Below are 25,891 nucleotides of genomic sequence, written 5' to 3'. Positions count from 1 at the left end.
GGAAAAGAGATGAATACTCTCATGTAGAAAACTAAAACAAGATCACTGCATTCACCCTGTACAAAACTCAATTTCAAATGAGCCAAAGACCTCAATGTAAAACCTGAAACTCAGAATTTACATGTGTAACTTACAATTTTTAAGAGGTAAATATATTTCAAAAATGTTACCTCACTTATTGAACCTTTATATATATAAAGATGTAGCATCATTTCTATTGAAGAGAAAGCACTATAATAATGTGATTCTACAGACATGTGACTGTATTCTCATCCTTAGTAACATCAACACAATGAATAGATATTATTCAAGTTTCTCAGCTGGTAAGCATCTGGCCTCATAACATTTTTAACCATCTAGTAGATGTGATTTTCATAATCATTTGGTCCTGCCATGGCAATAGCTCTCTTGTATTCTTGCCTGTGAGACCTACTATGTATACACTTATACATTTTAAATAAAAATTTTCAAGTGTTCTTTTTAATTTTATGGTGTCTTCCTATATAGCCTAAGCTGGTCAAATTCCGGATCCTCCTATCTCTCTCTCCTATCTCTCTCAGGATAATATGCATATACCTATATCTAGATTGTTTCTTTAGACTTTAAATAAAGCAACTGTAATCTGTAAAGCTCACTGAATAGTGCTTGAATGGGGTAGGGTGTGATCTACATACAAATTCACAGTCAAGCCCTACAACACTAGAGCTGCCCTGGAGGTTCAGTGACCTGGCTGCGATAGCATCTGTGTCTTAAGAGTCATGGATGTCTACCGATGACCTGTCACCTAATTTCTGGCTGAGTTTAAATACCCAGTGGCCTGTGACTGATCAGTTTTGCTCTGAATGTCACTGAAGCTAAAGTGAGTTGTGTTAAGAGAGCTTCTATGGACAAGGACATAATTTACTCAGATTACAAAAATAAGAAATCAGAAGTCCATGACAGAAGAAGGGAGAGTTCTTTCCTCCCTGCAGGTACTAGGGAGACCAGCTTCTGTGGAACCTCACTTCTAAGGACTTCAGCATCAGAACTTAAAACCTTCCTGGTCCTTCACTTTTGTTGCTGAAGGAAAACACCATCTCTTTCATAGGTTGGCCATTGTTATTTCCTCAACTAACTTGAAGAAAGATGTTTTCAAAGATGAAAAGGGGCAGAGGTCCATTTTAGCTCCTCAGTCCTGGCAGGAGTCAACTCTTTTCCTTGGGCTTATATTCTTCTTTTAATCAACGTATTATTTCATCGATTAAAGTCATGCAACAGGAAGTGGGTAAAGTTGGCTCTCACATACTTTTGTGTATATATTTTAAGCTACATTAAAAAGCTGGACTCCAGGCTCAAGCTTCGAATAGATTTTCTGAGTTTTTACTATTTTCCTGTTCTTTTTTAGTTAAATGTTTTCAGACAATATATTATCACATTTTCCCCTCCTTCAAGCCTCTTCAGATCCTTCTCTACCCACCAAACTTCATGTTCTGTTTTTAAAATCAAGCAACCAACTAAGAACAACAACAACAACAACAACTGAAAAAACATAGGCTTGACCCATGCAGGCCCTCTGCATACTGCCACAGACTATATGAGTTCATGTAGGCATCTATCTTGTTGTGTCTGGAAGCCATTATCTCCTTGGAGATTGCCATGCTCTCTGGCTCTTAAAGGCTTTTTGCCTCTTCTTTTGCACTGTTCCCTGAGCTCTGTGGGGAGGGTACTTCCTAGGCTTAATATTTCCCTCAAAACTCCAGGCGAGATCTTAGATTTTTTTAAAAAGATGCTCCCTCTCTATCTGTTTCTGTCTGCTTTCTCTGTCTCTCTGTCTGTCTATCTCTGTGTGTCTCTCTGTGTGTGTGTCTCTCTCTCTTACACAGACACATACACACATATACACACACATCGGGGTTTCTTTGTGTAGTCCTACCTGTCCTAGAATGAGTTCTGTAGAGCAACCTGGCTCAAATTCATGGAGATCCACCTACCTCTGCCTCCTAAGTACTGGCATTAAAGGTGTGTGCCATCACTATCGGGCATTTTTTCTTATTATAAACATATAAATTATTTCTCATGCAAATGCTAAGAATTCCATACCCAGGTACCAAGAACCAACATGAATGTACAATGTCTGCTTGGAATCACGGAGATGAGACCTGTAGTGGCAGCTTGAGAAAATGACTTGGTTAATAGCCAACCTTCCATGTTCACATGTGAAGAAAATTGAGATCCAGGTAAGGGGGCTCCAGCTCTACTTGGAGGGGGCTATTTGTCTTAAGGCATAGACAAGGTTAAGAGTCAAAAGCCTTGTGGAAGATGACCCCTGTTGCATAGTTATGGGATTGGCATTTTGCTACCTTCAGCCAAAATTCCAAGTGCTGTTTTCCCCACCAGTACAATGGCATCAATTCAACCACTGAACTGATTGATTTCATCAACCACTTGAATAGTATATTTGATTGCCAATCACACCTGAAATATTCCTACTTCCCTCCTTTATCTCAACCATTTCTTTTATCTTTCCAACTCACTTGTTGCTCCTTCCTGCAATTCCAAAAGGGAGTTTCCCATAACCCCTATGGAAGCTTTGTACAATTCCCAATGGGAGCCTCATATAACTTCCATGGAAGAATCCTATAACCCTGTGCTTCCTTTCCATCTGGAACAGATACGCCAAACTTTCCCGATCAGAGCACTTGGCACACTGCATAGCAATTAGCAGCTTATATTGCCAACTTCTTCATTACATCATGAGCTTCACAAGGCAAGGGTCATGGCACCATGCCCAGCCAGACACTGTGTCCTTCCATAGAAAATATGCAGTAGCTAGCTACTTGTGGAATATGCAGAAGAATAATGAAAAGACCATCATCCAAAGGGGATGGATCCTCAAAATCTGTCACAGGAAGAGAAGGGGAGCTGAGTATTTCCACATGAAGTAGGGTTTATTCTGCAGCCTAGAGAGTAGTAGAGAGAACAGAACATAAGAGTAGCCTTAGATACTCAGGGTTGTGAAGGAAATTGTTCCAATGCAAAGTGGAGAAGACCCAAAGCACACAGGTGTAAAACTATAAAAGTATAGCACAACTGAAGGTAAACTTCTTAAAAGGCAGAGTTGGTTTACTGACTGTAGGATGCATCTCTCTGACTGTTGATAGAGACTTATTACTTATGAAGTAGCAAATTTGGGTTGATACGTGTGTGTGTGCGTGTGTGTGTGTGTGTGTGTGTGTGTGTGTGTGTGTTTGTCTGCATATATGTATGTGTAGATCTTCTTATCCATATGTACTCACTTGACTGTAGAACCCTACAGGGAATGTGATGTCATTGAATACTCAGTCAAGGTTCCACGGTAAGAAGAGTAAGCACAGGGCCAAGATTGAAATCCAGGCTGTCCATCCCTGCTCCCCAAATTCCACTTACATTATCTTTGTCTATGAAACTTTATCACCCCAGGAGCCAGGCAGAGACTAAGTGCTCCTTTCCAGAATGGTTACTGAGAATTAAAGAAGGCTGCTAGATTAAATAATAAGCTGGATACCCCGAAACCCTGTTTCTATGGTGACACCCCATTCTTACTAACAAGTATGGCCTGGCTCAATCCTATGGGAACTGGAACTGCCTAGATACTCTGTTTGTTTTGTGAAGGATTCCAGCTTTTGCATGTCCCACTCTTCTTGGGATATCTTCTCTTCACCTTCATTTTTTAAAAATAATTTTATTTATCTATTTTTATGTGTATAAGTGTTTTGTCTCAATTTATGTCTATATACCACATGTGAGTGAGACTAGTATCCTCAAAGGCCAGAAGAGGACATCAGAGCCCCTGGAACTGAAATTACAGAGAGTTGTGAGCTTTCATGTGAATGCTGGGAATCAGACCTGGATCTTCTGAGTAATCAGTGCTCTCAACCACGGAGGCATCTCTCCAGTTACTTTTCATTAACTTCTGCTGTAGCTTCCTGTACAGGTACAATGCTTCCAAATTCTTGACCCATCTATAATGCTTTCTGGATCCATTCTCCTTTATTGCAAACAGATTTGAAAACTATACACCCCCCCCCCCCCAAATCTGGATCAGCTAAAAGAAACCACGTGGTTACCAATCTATGGATTATTTGGATATCAAAGCCACTCCATGACCTCTCTTCAGTCATTAAAGTGCTGCCAAGGTTGGACATAAAGTAATCAAGACTAGAATAATCAATCCCAACAATCAGAGATGATATCTCTTCTGGATCAGCATCTAATGTAGTAGGAGGTCTGCATCATTGCTCCAAAATTGATGAATGACTTACTAGATAACGTGATGTCGTTGTGATCACTACTAAGAAACGAGACAAGAAGCTGAGTAGGCATAATTTGCATGTTGCTTGTTTCAGAAGCTTAATATCAGTATGGCATGGATATGATCTTGATCTCACTCTCCAATGTAATGGTTTTCTTCATCAACACTTGGGTGCAAAGGCTGTTACCAATTACCAATTCATATTTACAAACTTTCAAAATTATGTCATTATTTGGTCAAGAAGCAAAAAGTAAAATAAAAAATAAACCAGGTATCAATAAAAGGTCTTCCCTTACTCAGACATGCAGAAAAATATCAGTAGCCACTAGGAATAATGAAGAGGTGGAAATACGTCAATCCCAAGAATACTGTTTAAGTGTAAGTCTAGGGAGAACGGAGCCACAGATTAAGGAATGAATCCTGTGATATACATCTTTCTGGTTCCTTCCAATGAGATTAGCAAATTCTTCAGTTTTGTTGTTCCAGAACATTCTTACAAAGTACAAGCCTTTTTATATTAGGTCCCAGGGCTTCCAATATTATGGAGAAAGTCCTTTATTAGAATTCTCCACATTAAAGTGTTTGTAATTTGTTGTACAAGTGTTTATCTCAAAAATAATGTTTATACTCAAGTATTTATAGATAAAATGATATAATGTCTGGTATTTATTTCAAAATAATCCACACAAGGGGTGGGGCTTGGCAAGGAGGCAATTTCTGAAGTTGGACAGAGGGCATATGGGACTTCTTTTTGCTTGTATGTATAATTGACATTAGGAAAAAGAATTTGCAGTAATTTATTCAAGCCCAATTGGGACACCAATAAGGAAAGAAATGCTTCTCGCAGGAACACTCCATGCCACTGCACAAAAGTGTCTTCTACATGACAGAAGAAAAATCCCAATTCATCAATATGAGATTCATGGCTATGCCTTTACACAGGGACTTTGGGTGTACTGTGAAGGGCAGGGTCTTATGATGCTTTGCAATGTCTTACTCAGTAGAAATTGTTCAAACTATCTTTTAAATATAAGCATTTGATAAATTCAACTTTCCAAATAGTTGATTTAACTGTAAAAAAAAAAAAGAAAAAAAAAGGGGGGGGCCTTCTCAGCAAAGGTCAGTATACAAGGATGGGTTGTGGATGGTGGGCAAATAGTTGGTGCAGAAACACAGTGTGCAAGTAACACTCCAACGTGGAGCAGTTGAGAGAAGTCTCCTGTTGTGATCAGGCAACACCTCACCAGGCTCTGATGAGATACTAGAACTAGTGAGACCATTCTGCCATGGGTCTCTGCCAAGGTGAAGACTCCCATCTTGAAATGCACTCTCTAACCTCTATCAGCTCCACCCCTTTATCTGCTTTTCCTCTTGACACAGCTCAGTGCTACCTCTGCATGATATTCTTACAGCCTTTCCTGCTTCTCCTTTACTGCCTGTTCACCTGTCCTATAATCTGGATTGCTCTTTGATTAGACAATTGTTGATCAGATATTTATACTCTAGGATGCTCTCTTGCATTCCACCTCAAGAACTTCTTCCTTTTAATCAACTTAGAGAGGAAGACAGAATAAAGGAGGCTTCACCTGAGACACTGCAGAGGCAGCTGCCGCTTCCACTGGTCGTCACAGAAGATGGCTCCCAGACCTCCATCTAGACATCTTTCTAAGGTAGGAGCTACAGGAATCATTCATACTGAAGGATAATCTGAAAGTTATTCAGTTTAAGAAATAGCAGTTTTGTTTTAAAGTTCTGACTTTAGTGTTAAGCAATCTGTTTCTTTTCCCAGATTTATTTAATATGTGAAATGTAAGCCTTTTAACATGACACTTTCTTAAATCATTCAAATAAATTTCATGTACTTGACCATGATATCCTAACTTTTCCCACTGTGTCCCTCTGGCTTCTGGAGAAAACAAAACTCACCACACATTTCCAATGAGCAGACATCAATGAAGGAGAGGTGCACAGTTCAAGATGCAGAAGCACTGAGAGACTAGCAACAGCGGGCAGCCATTGCCAGGGCTAGGCTGAGACACAGTGTGTTAACCCTGATATCTAGAAGGATGAAGAATGCTGGTGACAGGATCTGCAACCAGAGAGGGAAGCCCTCGGCCAGGAGTATGCCTCAGGGCAATGAAGCGTGGCCCTTTCTTTTTCTTTTCTTGTCCTTCTATGGCAGTGGAGCTTCCTGATGTTCCCAGATCCAACTAGGAAAGGACCCAAGGGCTATTTCCCCCCATAGGTCTGGCTTCTAGAACAAGAACAGAGAGAAGGAGAGCAGAGAGCGAGTGCTACCTCTATGTGGCCTCCAAACACAGCATTAGCTCTGGGGAGCCTTGTACAGGAGTCTAAGGGAACATTTTTTTTTTCCAAGAAAACTTCTCAGAGGCAGAGCCAGGAAGAGAAAACAGATTCAAACTCAGGGCTCAGTGAAAGGAACAATCACCAATTTGAAAAGTGAACAGAAAGAAAAGATGTTGACTGTTCTTGCAACTTTGTGCTGGCTTCACTGGGCATCCTCTCCAAGTCCCTCAAGCATGTCAAGCACATGACATAATTATGGTTCCTAAAGGTGGGCCTAATCTTCCTGTGGGTTCCAGTTTAGATCTCAGGAACATTAGCATAACCTGACGATCATGCCAAATACTGCATTTCAATTCATATAATCTGCTGGTTCCCAAACTCTGTGTCAAACAAACAAACAAAACAAAACAAAACCAAAAAAAAAAAAAAAAAAAAAAAAAAAAAAAAAAAAAAACCAAGAGACTTTGGCTGGACTTGATTGGAGGCTTGGCTTCCTCTTTTTTTTTTTTTTTTTTTTTTTTTTTTTTTTTTTTTTTTTTGGAGGAACTGAATGGCAAATAAATTTCATTGCCCAGACAAAATCGCCAGGTTCAGCTGATTCTCTGCTCCTGGCACTCTTCCTACCCAGTCCTTCTCCCCACATGTTTGAACTGCTGGTTGCCTGACCCAGTAGTCAAAACCTGATTCTCACAAGATGAGTATGTTGGGACAATACTAGAAAATCTTTGCAACCATAGCATACTGTGGAGGAACTAGAGGAGTGCAGGTAAAGGGGCAAAGAGGAGGAAGGTTGGGAGAGAAGAAGCAAAGGATATGAAGAAGAGGAATAGTAGGAAGAAGAAGAAGAAGAGGAGGAGGAGGAGGAGGAGGTGGGGAGGAGAAGGAGGAGGAGGGAAAGAGGAGGGGAAGGAGGAGGAGGGGAAGAAGGGGAGAAGGAGGAGACAGGGTTTCTCTGTGTAGTCCTGGCTATCCTGGAACTCACTCTGTAGACCAGGCTGGCCTCGAACTCAGAAATCCGCCTGCCTCTGCCTCCCAAGTGCTGGGATTAAAGGCATGGGCCACCACCGCCTGGCGACCTAAGTCTTAAGAATCATCCAATTTCATAGTTTAATGCACAGTTGGGGAAATGGAAGCTCAAAGACAGGCATGGGTGTAAGAACAATGGAATCCTGGAGCTGGACAAGATTGTGCAATCTATCAAACAGCAATGATCAAAGGAGCAAGCAGGCCTTTCAGATTCCATCCAGGATTTTGGTGGTATAGAGAACTCAGTCTCTGGAGGCTTAGCTCTGAGTCCTGTACCAGTTCCACTGTGGATTAATATGGTAAGCTGGTCTACAATACCAAGATGGCAAACCAGAATCAGGAGGTCAAGTTCATCTACACACCTGGTCCTTATCATGATCCTGAGTAAGGCAAGTGCCCTAGAAGGCCCCATTGGCTAAAAGTCAAGTTGAATCAGATATCAGACCCTGTAAAGCATTTTTCTTTCCCCTACATTATGAAATACCAGTCATTAAGCAGAGACTGCTCATGAGTTTCTCAAGCTTAGTATCATGAGTGTGTTCAGTTGTATACTATCCCAAGCCTTGTAGGACAAACTCCTGGTCCCTACCTACAAGATATTAGTAGAAGGTTCCCTCCATGTGACAACCAAAACTATCTCCAGACCTTGCCATATATTTCAGAGAGGTAAAGTCATCCAGATAGAAAGCAGTGGTTCAGAGAGTCATAGCCTATCGTTGAGGGGATCTGAGTCTGAGGCAAATATCATAGATGGATATATGGATGCAGTCTACTGGGGCTGGCCCTGCTATCCAAATCTATGACATCTGTAGATCTGGTCCCTTGGTTTCTGTGTGGCATTCTGGTCCTGTTTCTACCCTAGGGGCTTATATCTGACAGTATGTCCTGTAAGCTTTAAGCTACACTGCTCAGATTTCTGCCAATATAATGCTGTTCTCAGTTGGAAGAAAATGCCACATGTCTCCCCTCTGTTTTGCCTTTTTGGGGAGGCTGGAAGACCCACACAAGCCTTTTTCTCATTTTTAATGGGTGACCTTTCTTAAGCCCCACAGACTGCTGAATGGATAGAGATAACATGAAGTAGAATGCTTGGAACTGCTTAAGTTCTACAATTCCCAAGTATTTGGATTATTTAACTGCTGATTATGATTATTTAAGCTGAAAACCTACACTATTCTAACTCAGAAAATGTTTGTATTTCTATTAAAAACCACCAGGCCAATGGCCCTTTTGATTGACACTTTTTACTATTAAAACTATATATACACTGTGTGTTTTCATCTAAAAGACATGGTTCCCCTTACTTTATTTTAAGATAAGGAGCAGACTTGAAAGGTCTCCTTCAGCTCACCCCTTTCCGGTCCCCTCATTCCCCTGTCACTGTAACCTGTTGTCTTGCTCTCCTGACACAGCATGAAGAAACATCCATCTGAGAAACTGTTCCCTCCATCCCAGCTAGTATCGATCTATATGACATGTAGGTAAAACCATACAAATGTCTCTTGCTGAGTTTAACTTTACTGCCTAAAGCACAGAACAGTACTTTCACCTGGGCTGATTTGATTCTCTGAAGGCATCTTAATCATATCACACATTACCTCACTGTAGGAATGAGGAAAGGCTTTGGATCCTATATGACACGCAACTTAATCCATTTCATTTCTTTGGATATATTGATTTGAGGGTCATCATTTCTGCTTTGTTCATTTATTTCATATCTAAAGAGTGTCATGGGGTAAAAACAATGCACAAAATACAGGGGAAGTCTAGTCTATTTTTGCCTATAAGAGGGGCAATGTTAAACCAAACTACATTTTTTTTCTTTAGTTCATCATAGAAAAGACAAAGATGAGTCTGTCAATTTCTAATTGATTCATGTTCCAGGTCATTTTGTAATTTACGGATAATACTGGAAGGAATGCTTGATATCACATTGGATCCCCCAAAACACACACACACACACACACACACACACAGAGGGGGGAGGGAAGGGAAACAGAAACAGACAGACATATAGACAGACAGACAGACAGACAGACAGACATGGACAAGAAGGTAGGCAGGCAGGCATGCAGGCAGACGGAGACTGTATGGGTTAGGAATAATCTTCCTGAAGTGAACTTGCAAAGATGCTTTTACTGTGGTAAGATGGCTTAGCAGCTGGTCTATTTCTGTTTTCTGTTCTGTAAAGAATTATAAGTTTTCCAAAGCTACTTTCTTTTCCTTCCTTAATTTGCTTTCCATAGTGTTAGCTTTTCATAGCTCTACCCACACAAAGACTACATCTTCCTACTTGTAAAGGTGACAAGTGTGACCATGTGACTTAAAGCACTGGTCAGGGAATCAGTCCTCCCTGCATCAGATTATGTGGAATATGAGGTCTATGAATAGGACCTTTGTCCAGAGTCTTTTCTATACCTTAAAATAACACTTAGAAGGGTGCCCAGCATGCAGAACAGCCTTACCCAACACAGATGCTCAGCAACTATTTTTTGAATGAGCTGTTAACTGACTCAGATGTCGGTGGCAGATACGTGTAAACTAGAGGCCAGGCAGGTTCCTTTCCTTTTCCTTCCTTCTGCTGGCTGGAATGTGGGTTGGACACTTAGAAATGAGGCCAGAGGTCCAGCACTGTAAAGTGGTGGCCAAATGCTAAGAGTGGCAAAGCTTCGAGACAGAATGGGCTACTTGTACGAGCTGCCAGAAAGTGGAGCTTGCTGTTCCTCACCTTGGAAGCTCACTAGAATATTTCACTCTCGTACGGTTATTTTCTTTACAGTTAAATTTCACTACCATACTGTAAGTTTGATATGTAGTGAGTGTTTTGTCTTCTGCTATGACAGTAAGCTACCAATTTCAAAATTAAGAGTGGGAAACAGAAATCATGAATGGCAACTAACTGTACTTAATGTCAGGTCCTGTAGCACAAACCAAAATCCATTCTGAACGAGCCATTCTTCACATCTATTCCCTGCTTCTGTGCTATCTTTCATCTCCACTTGTGACTTTGGTAGCAACAACAAGCTTTCTGAGCATCCCTTCTAATGCAAATGCCTTTCAAAACTGGGCAGACATTCTGAGACATTCCAATACATGAGGCCATAGTACTTGATGTATTTTAAACTGGACTCTACATTGTTCTCAATAATTAATTGCTTGGAGAAGAAACTATATTGAAGCTTAAAAGAAAAATTCTTAAATGGATAAAATTAAACTATAATTCGAAGATAAGATTAATATATATGTGATATGAATAATAGAAAAATATTGCACACATATAAGCTTAAAATTACTTTTTCATAAATGAGAGTCCCATTCACTCCTTATAACATCTCTGGGAAATAGTATAGGCGCTTGCAATTGAGTTTATCAATTTTAAGTAATGGCTGCCTTCAAAACTCCTCTCCCAGACTCCATTTATCCCGTGCAAATTGCCAGGCACTTAGAATTCCTCCCTAAAGAAATGTGATTTGTCTTTTCTCATGATGGCATGGAGTACAGAATAAATTGATTTTATCATATTCTGCACGTAGCCTCTGCTTTGAAGGGCACTTACCTAATGAGTGGCTCTCTCAGAAAGAATCCCAGATCAAAGGGGCCAACAAGACGATGCTGTAGCCTGAGCTGCTTGCCTTACCCCACGGGAATGTACTAAAACAACTCAGTGTATACAAAGGCTTGCAAGACTATCTGGAGGAGACGTCAAAAATCTAACAGTGCCCAGGAAATGAAGATGGAGTTCACAAAAATCATCAGATGGGTTAAAATGAGGTTAACATAAAACTTTACACAGGTATAGGAGAACATCAGCAAAACTCCAAAAGGCACACTTCAAATTATGAAACTGTTAAGTAGTTATTAAAGCACTTTTGTGACTTAGGACTTTATACTAAATGAAAAGTATCAGCTGCCTGTCTGCCTGTTAAATTACTACAACAGACTAACTTGTCTGAGAAAACGCACAAGCAGACCAGCACCTCACAATCCTCATTCTTTTTAGCTAAAGATATCAAATTCACTTGCCACAAATTAAATAACCGAGATTGGTTACTGGATTGTAAGGTAATTGGGCTGTGTTTAAAGCCAAACTTGGAAAGTTCTTAATATTCTTTTAATAAAATTTTTTAAACAAGAAAAAAATGTAACAAAGATGAAACATCATAAAATATCTTTACAAAAGCTTTTAGATATTTCTAAGTAAGTCGTTATTCTTATACACAAGAAAAGGTAATACTGTCTTTTGGAAATACATGGTTAGGAAATATCAGTTCTCAGTATCAGTATCAGAATGATAACCATCAGTTAGGATACAAACCAAGAAAAATCAAACTGAAGGAGTGTTGGGGAAGAACATGACATGAAATAAATCCAGGGCTCTTCTCACTTCTAATGAGCACATCCTCACTTTGTGTGAAATTCTAGAAAATGGGGAGGTACACAACATTGTTCCCTGTCTCTCTGTGTCCCAAATAACCAATAATGTTCTTACATTTGGAAATGACTTTATACGTGAGCTACCAAGTATCTTTAAAGTCACAGAATAAACTACTTTTATTCATTCTTTCCTTCACTCATTTGACTAAGAATGTAAGCATGACAAGGGCAGGCAGCATTCCTGTGTCTACCAGGTTACCACCTACCCTATAGTCGAGGCTCAGTAAGAAGCTGTGTTGTCTTTTTGTTTGTTTTTTTAGCCAGTTCACCCTTTGATTCCACAAATGTTTACTGGTTTCCAATACACCGTCTTAAAAGGAACTCTTACTGTAAAATTATAGCATGAGAAATTTTTCAGTTAGAAGAACCAGACAGAATTTTTTCTTCTAATTCTGTTCTAAATGTAAGAGAAGAGACTCTCCCCACCAAAGTAGAACATAGGGGAAAACACAGGTCAGTGTGATATGTCTCAAGATAATATAACACACATACACATACAAAAAAATCCACTTAAAAATTAAATAACTGGGAACTGGAGAAATAACTCCGCCATTAAGAGGGTCTCCTTTTCCAGAGTTCTGACCCCAGAACTCAGGCCATGTGGCTCCCAATTGCCAGTAACTCCAGCCTTAGGAATCCCTCCTGTGCACACACACACACCTGTACAAAATGTGAGATAGTCAAGAGTAACTGGCTACCAAAGGTAGAACCAGAGTCCCTTGTGGCCATGGAACAAGCATGAATCTTCACTGTGGTAGCTGTTGCAGAGAGGTATACATATGAGAACATTGCAAAATATGCAACAGACCAGTGCAACTAAAGCTACATCAGTCTTTGTGAGGGCGTCGGGCTGTACCTATGCCAATCTGAAAGATGTTATCAGTGCTTAAATGGTTGAGATGACAAGAAGCCAATCTATCCTGTTTCTTCCTGTTGTTGTGTATAGCTTCACTTCAATCTTTATTATCCCCCAAAATACATAAATAAAAGAAAATGGCAGGACTCTTATCAAAGTTTTCTGTATATTAACAAATCATTGGGACCAAAATAAACCAGTAAAACTATATTTCAATACATTGAGTGATTCAAGATAGCATGATTCTATCTTTGTGATATAGAAAGTATTCACATTCAGAAAGCAAAAGAAATGTGATTTATAAAATATAAAGGACAATCTAATTTTCCTGAAAGAAAAAGAAGGCACATTTGTAGAGATATACAGCAAAATGGCCTCAGTGACTCTCTGCATTAAAGCCATGGGTGATTTATGACTCATGGTGCTTCTTTATGTTTCCTTTTATTTTCCTCTAAAATGAACAATATTACTTAGCAAATACATAAATGGCCATCTCTTCTATGGTTGACACGCAGATAAATAGTGTGTGTGTGTGTGTGTGTGTGTAGATAGATAGATAGGTAGGTAGGTAGGTAGGTAGGTAGGTAGGTAGATAGATAGATAGATAGATAGATAGACAGATAGACAGACAGACAGACAGGTAGAGCGAGCCTGCTACCTTCTGAGGCCATGGCTGTGAATGAGAATGGTGTGTCCCAGAGCCGGGTGAATTCTTCCTTGGCAATTGTGTGGACAGGAGTCTGCTTATGCAAGCTGGGAGACTAGGTCTAGCGCCCTTCCAATCCTAAGAATACATACCATTTGGATTTGCAACGAGTTTAACAGGCACACCTCTCAGTTTTAAAAGCCCAATGTTAGATTTCAAAGTACTTTCACATATGCCGTTTTATATTAGTCTTCATCCAGTTACTTTCTCTTTATCCTAACCTTACCACATTTCCATAAAGCAGGCTGGACAGGCATCACTCCCTCCATGTTAATGAAAAGAAAATGGAGGCAGCCAGAAAGAAGGCCTTTCATGTACTGGTGTAAGAAAAGAATGTCACTATCCTCTTTCAGTGCCCTAACCTTATCCCCTCTAGGGCTGCATGGTGACTTTCTTACCCGGTTAAATAGGAGTACCAGTTGGATGAAAGCCCAAGTCTTAGCCTAGCATGAGCAACAAGCATCAACAACAATAACGTATCTGATTGTTCTCTACAACTTAAACAGTCAATGCCGCGTAGCAATATATCAATTATCAGCTTAAAAATCATGATAGATAAAACCAGCTGTTTGGCTTGAGCAGCTATAAAGGCTGCTGGATCTTGTTGGGAGCCCCGGTCAGTATGCTTGTCCTATACCTAGGTCTCTTGAGTCTCACAGAAGATGTCCGTAAGTTGGTCTTCTTCCAGGTGAGCTAAATAATGAATTAGGTTCACATCAGGCTTAATGAAGTAGGACTTTGTTTCTTTCACCAACAGAATTAACAGAAGAATTCTGTCTTTCTTTTGCAGTGGCAGCAGATTAAACACTTGGGAAATAATGTGGCAATTCACCAAAGAGGCCTTAGGGAGGTGCTATCTGAAATCATGAAATTCAGTGGGAAAACATACACATGGAAATGGTTTCTATGTTTTAGAAAAATAAATTGAATTTTAGATAAATGGTACTCCTCAAAGTATCTTAGACATATGACATGGCATTCACTGGCCAACAGAGCCTTGGTAGACTTGTATCATTTTTTATGTGCCATGTGCTCTGCTCACAATTACCTGCTTGCACATTGTTAGAAGGGGAAACAAGGGGCCAGAAGGTCAAAGGCAGCTCCCTGACACAGTTACCAGGTAGAAGAGGATGTGGTGATTTTTAAATTCATATAGCCCATTCCTACTCCTTTTCTCAAAATTTATGAAAGTACATGCTCTTTTTATAAACAAGAATCAAAAAGCTCTTATAACGGCACACTGTATCATTACAGATGTAGAGTTAACATGGGAGCCTTGAGGGAGAACAACAAAGCTGTCTGAGAGTGCATCAGCACACAGGAGACAGAAAATGGGAAGCGTCAGTGGCCAGTGGATCAAACACATTTGTGTGGTTACAATGTTAGTGCTGTCACCACTGTTACCACACGACTGAGCACACAGATGCCACGGATGCTTGAAGTGCTTGCCTTCTTGGCTACACAAGACTCAGTCTTCACCACTTTGTCTGCTCACTTGCCCAACAGTCAGAAAGCACCTGCTAGATGCCCAGCCCTGCTAATGGCAACAAGATTTCAGCAGAGACTCAGGCAGATAGAAGTTCCAGACCTGGTAAAAATCCACACAAGGCTCCATGGGAGAATGAGGTAGTAGAAAGAGAGCTTGAAATAGAAGACTTTGCTTTAATCCTGGCCAGGTGGCCTTAAGCAAATTATTTGAATCTCTCAGAGTCTTAGTTCCCTGGCTTCTAAATGGTGTATAATAATATCTGTTTTTATTATATCATCTTTTATTAGACAAAACGCTAGTTTATATGAGTTTATATGTGAAAAAAAAAACCTTACTCGTTCTTTGGTCTTGGAGAAACTGAGGTAGTTGAAGAGACATAAAAGTTTTATTCTCATTTATTAAACTCTTCAAAATATTTCATTCCATATTTTCCATGATCTAAGCTTTCTCGGTTTAATGTTAACCATGTGTAAGACTTTCTGGGTCACCATGAGGTCACTCTTCCATACCTAGCCACCAATTTCAAAGTCTGTGTTACTGGCTTACATGCCACAATTATGTACACTTCCCCTTATTATGGGAGGGAGCAGGATTTAAATTATATCTTACTGATTGTTTAATTTAAGTATTTATAGAAATGCTATTTCTTGACTAGTTCATTAGGAACAAATCCATTGCAATTATTATTCACATCATTTAATAATTGTCCTTCCTATTTTCCTCCATGATGATCGTTCATTGGGAAAGAAAAACCGGAGCTGGGTAGGTGTGGGTGGGTGTGTCACAGGGCCACAAAAAGGACTGCTTTGGAGCACCAAACCCAAGTTCTTAACTAAAGGATAGAAAGTAAGGAAATATCTCCTTTTACTTACCAGTCTCCTTCTACCTGAACCAAGGTGTGCTGGGAAAGGAAAGTTCAGCCTTCGTTTTATAATCTACCAAGTCTGAGTTCTGTTTCCATAACACTATGAAAACCAGTACAAGCCAGGCACTGAAGAGGACTGAAGACAACAATCAGCAAAGTCATAGTTCCTCAGCAAAGCTCCCACCAACTGTAAGCAGCACGCAGATTACTACTGTGCTTAACAAAGTCTCAGTCTCTCCTGCCTCAGATCTCGGCAACAGATCTGTGAATGCAGTACAACTCAGAGAACACAAGCACACTCACTCCAATGCTGGCTGTATAGTCTCGATTTAAGAGATGTTGAAAAAAGATGCACAATGAGCCACTAAGGCAATAATTATTTTAAAAAAGATTAATAATAGCTGAAAAATCACCCATTTTCTCTGAGTTTTTCTTCTTGTTTCCAGCCCCTCCCTTTTCCTACCATCAAGGTGAGGTAACAGAGGACCAGGGGAGCAAAAAGCGAGTACTCACTTCATCTCCAGGATCTCCTCTAGCTGTTTCCTCCTCTCAATCCGGAGGTTGGCCAGGTGTGCTTCTTTTTCAGCCAAAGATTGCTGGGTAGAGGCGAGGCGTGCTTTGGTGGCATCCAGTTCCTGCCTGGTCTTCTCCAAGGCATTCATCAGCTCCTCAATCTGAAAGGCATGCAGAAAGTCACGTCATCTCTCCTTTACTCAGACCCAGGGAACATCTTGTTCTGAGAGACACAGAGGGACATCCAGACTTCTGCAACTACACACAAATAGAGCTCATTTGTTCTCTGGTGGAAAAAGAAGCTTTCAAATACAAAAAAATCCCCCAACTCCCCAAGGTCTATTCAACTGGATCGACCAATGATCTTTATAGAAACTATTTAATGTATCTATTAGAAAGGGATGCTTGACCCAGTTTCAACCTGTGGTTAATAATCTCAGGTACTCCCTCCTGGCTGGAGGAAAGTAAGACTTGGATACCCTTTGGCTGGCACTATCCACTTGTATTTAGGTCTCAGAGTGCACTGACAGAAAGCTAATCAAGTGTTTCAGATTCACTCATGTTTTAACCTATCACAACCTTGTTTGGCCAAAGGTATTTGATGTCCACAGAGCCTTGGGAGCCTTTCTCACCTCACTTCCCTGACTTACAATCAGGAAGCAGGGTTTGGCCAAAGGTAAACAGAATTCTGCCCACAAAGGGTTCAAGTTTGGTTTGCCCCTGAAGTTTGAGAGGGTTCTAAACTTGAAATAAATGACATGTAACTTTTATAGAGTGCTAATACACCATAGAAATAAGCCAGACTATCAAATATCTAGAGTTTTCAGCCAGGTCCCCCCAAATTGAACCAAGGATCTTTGAGACAAGGCCTAACATTCTCCAAACCATTGGGGGCTTTTAAATCCAACACACAACAAAGAGACTTGGTGTTTATGGTCATGTTCCAGAAACTTCCATGAATAAAGCTGGTAAAATGTCATTCCCTGTGCAGATACAGTCTACATGCACCCTGCTGATTCAAAAATCATGCACCAGGAAGTTTCTAGATTCCAGAGCTGATGTGTGGATTTCTAAGACTCTCCCTCCAGCTGAACTTGGCAGCACGTACTCATCCATCACTAAAGTCAACAGAAAGCCCTTCATAATGTGTCAATGACATGTTAGGTCCCAATTCATAAAGACTTTCTACACAATTTCTGCAGTTTTACATGGACTTCATTCAGAATAAGCATTAAAGTTCATTTCCAAGGTAAATTACATGCTTTTAAGGTTCAGAACACCCTCCATCTTGCCCTGATAAAAAGGGGAAACTTAATGACCTTGTAAATCAAATCTAAAACTAAAGACTTTTAAAAGCACAGAATATAAAGGATAATCTACAAAACTCATAGACTCATATATGTTTAACTATAGACTGGTATTTGCAAATGCATAAAATCTAAAGAGCAATTAATGTTTTTAGTTTCAAAAGGAGATCGACAAGTATAACTAGGAGCCCTTTTGAAAGCAACACATCAAAAGAAGCCTATTCCTTCCTAGATTTCAAATTATATAGCAACATTTCAAAAAGATATCACATGCTCAAAAGATGACACAGTAGTTTAGAACATGCACTGATCTTGCAGAGGATTCCAGTTCAGTTTCCAGCATCCACTTCAGGCAGCTGCCAACTACCTGCCACTCTTTACACCTCTGGCCTCTATCAGCACATGTACTTGTGTACATGTACCTGCATGCACACAAATACATACATATATTTAATTAAAATAAAAATAAAGCTTTTTCAAAACTGGCACGATGCATTCATTCCAACGATGAAATCAGAGAATGCCTGGCTTTCCACGAAGGATAACCCGTGTCTTGTAGAGCCCATTTCCTGTTATAAATGTTCTTTACTTCAAACATACTAGTTATTCCAGGAAAGATGGGTATCCCAGAGATTCTTATTCATTCTTGTTAACTGAAGCTGAACTGTCTAAATCTGTAGACCCACCTAGAAATATCAGACTTAACTAGGTTTACAAGTTGTTAGTTCTTCTGCCACTAATCTGCTTGTGGCAGATGGCAGCTAGCTAGCTTAATAATAACCCAACCAAACAACTTTTAACAAGTGACAGTTGACAGCATCAATTTGGTGTTTCAACTACATGAAGAATCTGGACACCCAAAAGGTGCAGTCTAGTGTTTGAATGGTAGAGATATCATTTGTTCCCAACATCCATCGTTCCTACTATCCAGAGAGACTAAAGTTTCCAACATGTTGCAAGTAGGGTTTTGAAATATTACTTCAAAATCATGACAACACTCCATCGAAGTTTATGAGTTCCTAGACAAAAAGTGCTGCTTGCTATGGCACTGACCTCTGACCCACAATTCCTGCAGCCACCTTCAAGCAATCACTGTCTCAGAATATGTTTCTGGGCATTGCCCATGGTTACACTAGGCTTAATGTTTTAGAGTTCTGTGAATGGCTCTCTTTACTCTCCAAACACAAACACTAAAGAGCAAGAGGTATTTCCTCTACTATAGTGGTCACCAGGTCAGGTTTCAGTGTTCCAGTTCTCCACAGAATCTGAAGGCTACAAATATGAAAACTTAAGTTTTTATTTCCATTATAATTAATAACATTATTTTTAGTCAAGATATCCCCAACTCCCATCACCTAGAAATAAATAATATATTTTGTTGTAATTTTCTACCACTATATATATATATATATATATATATATATATATAACACATGAATATATACTCTTATAAATAATTAATGTACTTTCCTTTGTCATTAAATAATCTTTGAAAATAGTATTTTACAAATTAGGAGTGCTGTAGCCTCTCTCCAGTGTCCTAAACATTATACTTTCCTTAGTGTTATAGTCTGAGGTTTGTGACCCTCATCCCCAATTCATACACTAAAAACCTAAATCCCAAGGACATGGCATTAATAAGGTAATAGGGGCTTTGGAAAAGGATTATCTCATGAGGGCAGATCTACTCCTGAATTCTAATTCGTGATAAATCTTTGATTAAACAAGACCAAGAAGGCTTGTTTCTTCTGCCACCATGTAAGGGCATGGAAAGAACTCAATACTATACCACATGAAAAAGTCAGTCCTCTTCTAAGCCAGGCCATTCCAGTACTGTTGTCTTGAATATCTCAGACCCCAAAACAGTGAGAAATGAGTTTCTGTTGTTTAAATCACCATGTTCTAAGTAATAGCTCAAGTGCACTAAGACACTTAAGAGCCTATTTTTAAGTTTCTTTTGGAAATTCCTCTCCATGTTCAGCCTCAATCCTTTGTCCTGTGATTCTGAGCCTAGATCTGCCCATCTCTGGGCACAAACACTGACGGAAGGGCTGAGGATTCATAGCATAGCAGGTTGCTTACATACATTCAAGAGCAAGCTGTTACAACTGGATAAGTCCAGATTATGGTATTACTGGGCCTCAGGTTCCTCATCTGTGAAATAGGGCTTATAACAGGCCTTGCTTAGCTCAAAGAGCCTTGTCAGAAATCTCTAAGTTACTCTTCTCCTTATTGGGACCAAATACTCCCAAAGAAGCAACTTAAGGAATGAAGAATTTATTTCAGCTCACAGTTTGAGATGATATACTAGGCTTAATGTTTTAGATAAGGCTTATGGCTGTACCAAGAGAAGTGTGAGGCTTGTCCGTACTCATGGGCCTGGAAACAGAAGGAGGTGGATGCTGGTCCATAGCTCACCCTCTCCCTTTCTACTCTACCTCTCCCTTGGCCTATGAGATGGTATCTACCACACTCTCGAAGGCCTTTCTCTTTACTAAATCTCTGAACACCCACTTGTGCACACCCAGAAGTATGTCTATCTCCTAGGCAATTCTAAATCAAATCTGGTTGATAATAAAAATAGCTCCAACCACATATCATCGGAGTGATGGCTCTTGTTAACACAGTCCTAGGGAATTTCTGACCCATTGTATGTTTGCTTATTACTGAATTCAAAGATTTCAGGATCTCTGTCACCTATCTTCAATTACTTGGGCAGTAAACATACACTTTTACACAGTCCTTCATTCTTTTCTATTCACCAAAGATACCCATCTTTCAGGGCTTGTCTACATATGACCCCCTTTAAGCCATGTTAAGTGATCAAAAGCTGGAATTCTTCAGAGTTGGATCAAGTATTGCTTGGATCTAGAGGACCACTGTGATTTTACATGTAATTTTAAAGCTTTTTGTTGTTGTGTTTTGGTTTTTGGTTGGTTGGTTGGTGGTTGCTGTTGGGTTTTTTTGTTTTGTTTTCTGAGATAGGGTTTTTTGTGTAGCTCTGGCTGTCCTGGAACTTGCTCTGAAGAAAAGGCTGATCTTGAACTCAATCACCTACCTCTGCCTCCTGAGTGTTGGAATTAAAGGTGTGTACCACTACTGCCCAGCCTACATTTTTAAATTAAAATATAATTACATCATTTTCATCCCCTTTAATTTTTTTCTCAACCATGTAACCCCCCTCTTCTATCTCAAATTCTCAAATTCATGGCCTTGGTATATATATATATATATATATATATATATATATATATATATATATCCTAATGCTTTAGCTTGCTACATATTAAAATTATTTATTAAATTAGAAAAACTCCTAATACTGTGGTCATACATGAGATTGAAGCCAGTCATCTATAATTTATTAAGAATCTAGGTGATTCCAAAGTGTAGACAAGCCTGGGAACCCTGGAGATTGCTGACCTCTCTTTAAACCTCCAGATCCTTCCTTACCAAGTGGGCAGATAGAGGCCTCATGCAGAACTCACATACGACAACTCTAAGATAGTACAGACAAGGTACCCAGTCTTCTCTGTCTAACACCCTACAGGGCATTTCCTATCCAAGCCACCTGTACTGGACCCAGGGGTGTCCCATCTACGCAGACTTTACAGTCTGCACGGTGTGTGCATGGCACATGTTTGGGTGCTAGAGCTCAACTCTAATCCCCTTAAAATCAGCATGCTTTAGGTGTTCATACCTAATAAACTCTGCACAATAGAAAAACTGAGACCACAAAGACACAGTTCAGAGACACTCATGCTGATACATTGAAGCATTAAAGCCAACCTTAGTACTTTTGCCCTTGAAGACCTTGCCCTCTGACTGCCTAGAGTGCCAGTTCCTTGCCATGAAGACAAGGTATTCAGGCACAGCTCCTGAAAGGATGAAAGCCAGGGTTCACTAATACCCTGGCAAGAACCAAGACCCCAGAGTTCCACATTTGAATTGTAAATGTCCCCAGTTCTGTGGTGCAATAGAGTCCAGGCATTCTTAGGCTTGCTTCATACCATGTGTTCCTAGGCCTGCTCTGTATTCTTCCTCTCTCATCCTGGGAGATTAGCTGAATTTGGCCAGCATTACTGAAGGTTCGGAATCAACTTGGATCACAAGGTGACAAGCCAGGCCAGGGGAAGGCTAGGGGATAGTTAAGTCAGTACAATGTGCTTGCAATGCAAGCTTGAAGACCCTAGATCAACACTCAGTCTCCAGCACCCACATACAAAGCCAGACACCGGGGTACATAGTCCCTGAAGCTCTCTGGTCAGCCAGTCTACTCAAAGTAGAGATCCACAAACTCTATCAAAGACTTTATTTAAAACAATAAGGCACACAGCCCCTGAAAGACAAGACCCAAGGTTTGTTTCTGACATTCACAATACACAAACATGTGTCCCACCACGAACATGCATACATATGCAAACAACTCTAAAAACAAAATTGAAAGAGGGAGGAAGAAAGGAGGGACAGAGGAAAAAAGGAAGGAAGGAAGGAGGGACAGAGGAAAAAAGGAAGGAAGGAAGGAAGGAAGGAAGGAAGGAAGGAAGGAAGGAAGGAAGGAACAAAAGAAGGAAGGACAATGTTCTCTCCTTCCAGGAGAACAAAATGACACAGGCTTTACTCCATCCTCCTCAGAATCAGCAACTTTCAGCTGGTAATGCTGTGAGCTTTCAGATCTGTTAAGAGCAAGGGCTACCTACCCATTACCAGTACCTGGCACTTGTAGCTGGCTCACCCTCCCACCTCTCCACTGCAGCATTAGAGTGACATCTTTTGGAAAATGTTGAAACTGATGGCCAGGCTGCTTGCCACCTGGACCCAATGACAGTCTCTAGATTGTGCATGTGATTTACCTTCTCCTTGTTGAATGAAGGTATCCAAGAACTCTGCTGAATACATCACCTCCCAGCCTTCCTCTGCTAATAAAATCTCCTTCGAGCACAATTTTAACAACATTTAGCATTTTCTCTTCCCAGACTAATTAACCAGATCACATATGGTGACAAAAGATGTATAAAAAAGAAACATATAAAACAGATACACTTGACTTTACAGATACCATTAAGTCAGTGGGTACTGGAGGACAAGTACCAACCTCCAAACTGGCCGCAGGCACGCTCCACTCTAGAAAGCACCAGGCCCGGGGGCTGGGGAAGGCTTCCAGGCGTGCTTGTTCTGGGTGACCTTTGAGTCATTTTCTGTATTCTGTGTTACTGCTCCCCAGCAGTGTTATTTTCTCTAACACTCCTTAGGAAGAGGATAGAGTGTGCTGAGGAGCAGAGGTTCCAAGCTAGACAGCTGAGCTCCTAATGAAGAGAGCGCCCCAGCATGTGTGGGCTCTGCACTTGCCCTTTCTATGCACCACTCTCCCATCTGTTAAGTACATCCTGTTACTGTACCTGTGGGTCCGGTGGGAGGCCCCCTGAGCTACAGCACCTACCTGCTTGCTCCAAGTGTGCCTGCAGTGCTGAGGTGATTAGCTGCAATGGTTATGAAGGAAGGTGTCTGTTTAAATGTTGGCATTTAGTTTTCAGCCTATGAAAAGATGGCAAAGGGTTGTATTTCCAACCCTTAGCATTTTTCAGAAAGATGCCTACTCTTCTTCAGTGCAATGTGGAAAGATTTAAGCTTAACTTATAACAAGCCAAGTCAAACATTTGCAAAATGTGAGTGGTTCATATTTTACTCTTACTGAGACAAAATTCCAAACATGAAGCTGAAGGAATGGAGAGAGGTAATGGGTCACCCTACTCAACGGAGTACCCACAGCAGTGGGGTTGCTGGCCAGCTGTCTAAAGTGCACTTGGTACGAGGCAGTAGGAACTGGATTTTCAGTATCATTTTAATTTATTTGAATCTAAATACCCATATGCCCACTTCATCAAAAAGAGCAGTATCAGAGCAGGCATATTTTATTGCCTTGACCAAAGGTAATATCCACTCTTTGTGGAAGGCTTATCTCTGATCATAGGGAAAAACCTTTTTAATTTTTTTTACATGCAGTAAAACTTAAGAATTAGCATTTTGTTCAGCTTCTCCACTTTAGTTATTTATCCTAAAGAAGGAATAATAGTTGTTCTCACAATTCCCGCCCTAACATTTGTGGGCCAGTTAAAATGTTGTTTATAAGTATCATAATATAATTAAATGTATATATGCATATCACGCATACATATAAAAACACCTATGTATGTTTGATTTCAAAAACAATGAGATTAGCAAACTATGTACTCATACATATGATAACATTGCAAAGGGTCTAGATTAACACAATACCACAGGCCCCCAACTGTTAGAATGTTTGCTAGTGATTAGATACTAAGTCAAAAGATTTAATGTAAAGAAAAGACACAAAATCTTAGGCAAGACAAGAAAGTTGATAAATAATAAGTACACTGCAGTTACAACTATGTCAGGATGCTTTAATGCATATTCATAGGAGAAAAAGTCCAGAAGGAAATGTATCAAACTATTCTCATGAGTTGGATGGTATCTAGATGAGGGGTTTCAGGTAATATATCATATTCTTCCTTGTACTTATTGTTATAAATAGGCATGGTTAATGAAATGAGTCATTTTAAGACATTTCAACCAAGGATGGTCTGCATAAAGGTAGCTATATTTATGGGGGAAAATAGGTTGTAGACAGACTATAGCCTCCACAGAAGAGGAAGAGAAGAATACAGGATTGCAAAGCAGGACAGGGCCCAGCAGCAGCAGTTATGATGGTAACTGATTTGGCCAAAATGACCTCCTCAGAGTTGTTCTGCTTCTGAACATGAGTGTCTGGTCCTAGATTTATACTGGTTTTAGATTTATACTGATTACAACATAGTTCACCAGGGAATGCCTGTGTGTTAGTGACTCCAGAACTGTCAGCAGGACCTCCCACCACCTCTACCCTGCCCTCCAATGTACATGTGCCTTGGACCTTTCTCCTTCTTCCTGGCTGAAGACTTACTGGGTTTTCAGCAACCAGTCTGGTAATGTGCTTTAGTGTTTTGCTTATGTCTATATAGTGTTGCCTGATTTTGATATTGTTTTATCTCTGATGTCCTCAAAATACATGATCAGGACATTTGTCCGTGTCATCTGGTCACCTTTATTAGCATGTCCTGTTCACTCCCAGTCAGCAAGTGAGAGTGCTGGTTGGAGGCAGCCCTATTTCCTTATGATCCAAGGAAGTACTATGTACTTTCCAAAGGGGAAGAAGGAGCCGGATCCCCTGGAGACTGGGCTTGAGAAGAAACACCTGTTAATGCTAACAAATTTAAATCAGCCCCAATTAAGCTTGAATCCAAGCCCGCCCCCCTGTTCTCAGGCTCATGTCTATCTACTTTGAGCAATAATAGTGGCTTCTCTCTACATCTCCTTACGCCTGGAATGCAGGAAACTCAAAGCATGCTTTAATTCTCCTGTTTGGTACTGCATATTCTTTCATGATGTATGGTCCCTACATCACTGCAGGAGATAGACTGAGAGGGAGAAGGGGGAAGGAGTCATCTACAACTCCTCTGACTCAAATAATACAGAGTTCCATATCCCAATGGATCCTCACATATTCCCCCCCAAAAGCAGATAAGCAACTAAAGCTGAGAAAAAGCAAAAGATTTACTAGTAAATTGCATGGGGTCTCTCTTCACCAGAATATGAATCTTCTGAGTACATATATCACTGGGGAGCTGTTAGAAGGTAATAAACTGGGTAATCTGGGAGGAAGCCCTGGGCCTCTCAATAGCAAAGAAACAGCTCAGCTCATTTTGGTTCGTGCCCCTACACCTGAACACAACACCTAGCATATGGCTGGTGTACATGAACACACACGTGAACATGCTAGTAGATGGACTTGTATCCATTTTTGTGAACTGTGTCCCTTGACCCCAGGTCTTTTCTAAATGTCTTAACTCTATAAACTTGACAGCACAGAATTCTGTAGTCAGGAGCCTGGACAGAGTATGACTGGGTTATCCACTCAGTTACATGATCTTTATTTCAGGACACTGGAGATTATATCTGCAGCCTGGGGTCCTTTTCAGGATCTTAAAGGTGAAGCAAAATTCACTTTTTTGCAGAAAGAGGCATGAGGTCACTATTTCCTTGCCGTTTAACCTCATAGAG

At 40.3% G+C, this 25,891-nt stretch overlaps 1 protein-coding gene across 1 annotated transcript in view; it reads right to left on the bottom strand.

Annotated features, from left to right (window-relative positions):
• Positions 1-25,891, bottom strand: part of Erc2 (ELKS/RAB6-interacting/CAST family member 2) — an 827,882-nt gene that overhangs the window by 312,836 nt on the left and 489,155 nt on the right. The window contains 1 exon segment of the mRNA XM_076931310.1: positions 16,467-16,627. Within this exon segment, the coding sequence (XP_076787425.1) occupies positions 16,467-16,627 (161 nt within the window).

This window comes from Arvicanthis niloticus, chromosome 3 (genome assembly GCF_011762505.2).
Source record: "Arvicanthis niloticus isolate mArvNil1 chromosome 3, mArvNil1.pat.X, whole genome shotgun sequence".
In the NCBI taxonomy this organism is placed as follows: domain Eukaryota; kingdom Metazoa; phylum Chordata; class Mammalia; order Rodentia; family Muridae; genus Arvicanthis; species Arvicanthis niloticus.
Note: the sequence above shows the minus strand (reverse complement) of the source record. Positions and strands in the feature narration are given on the sequence as shown.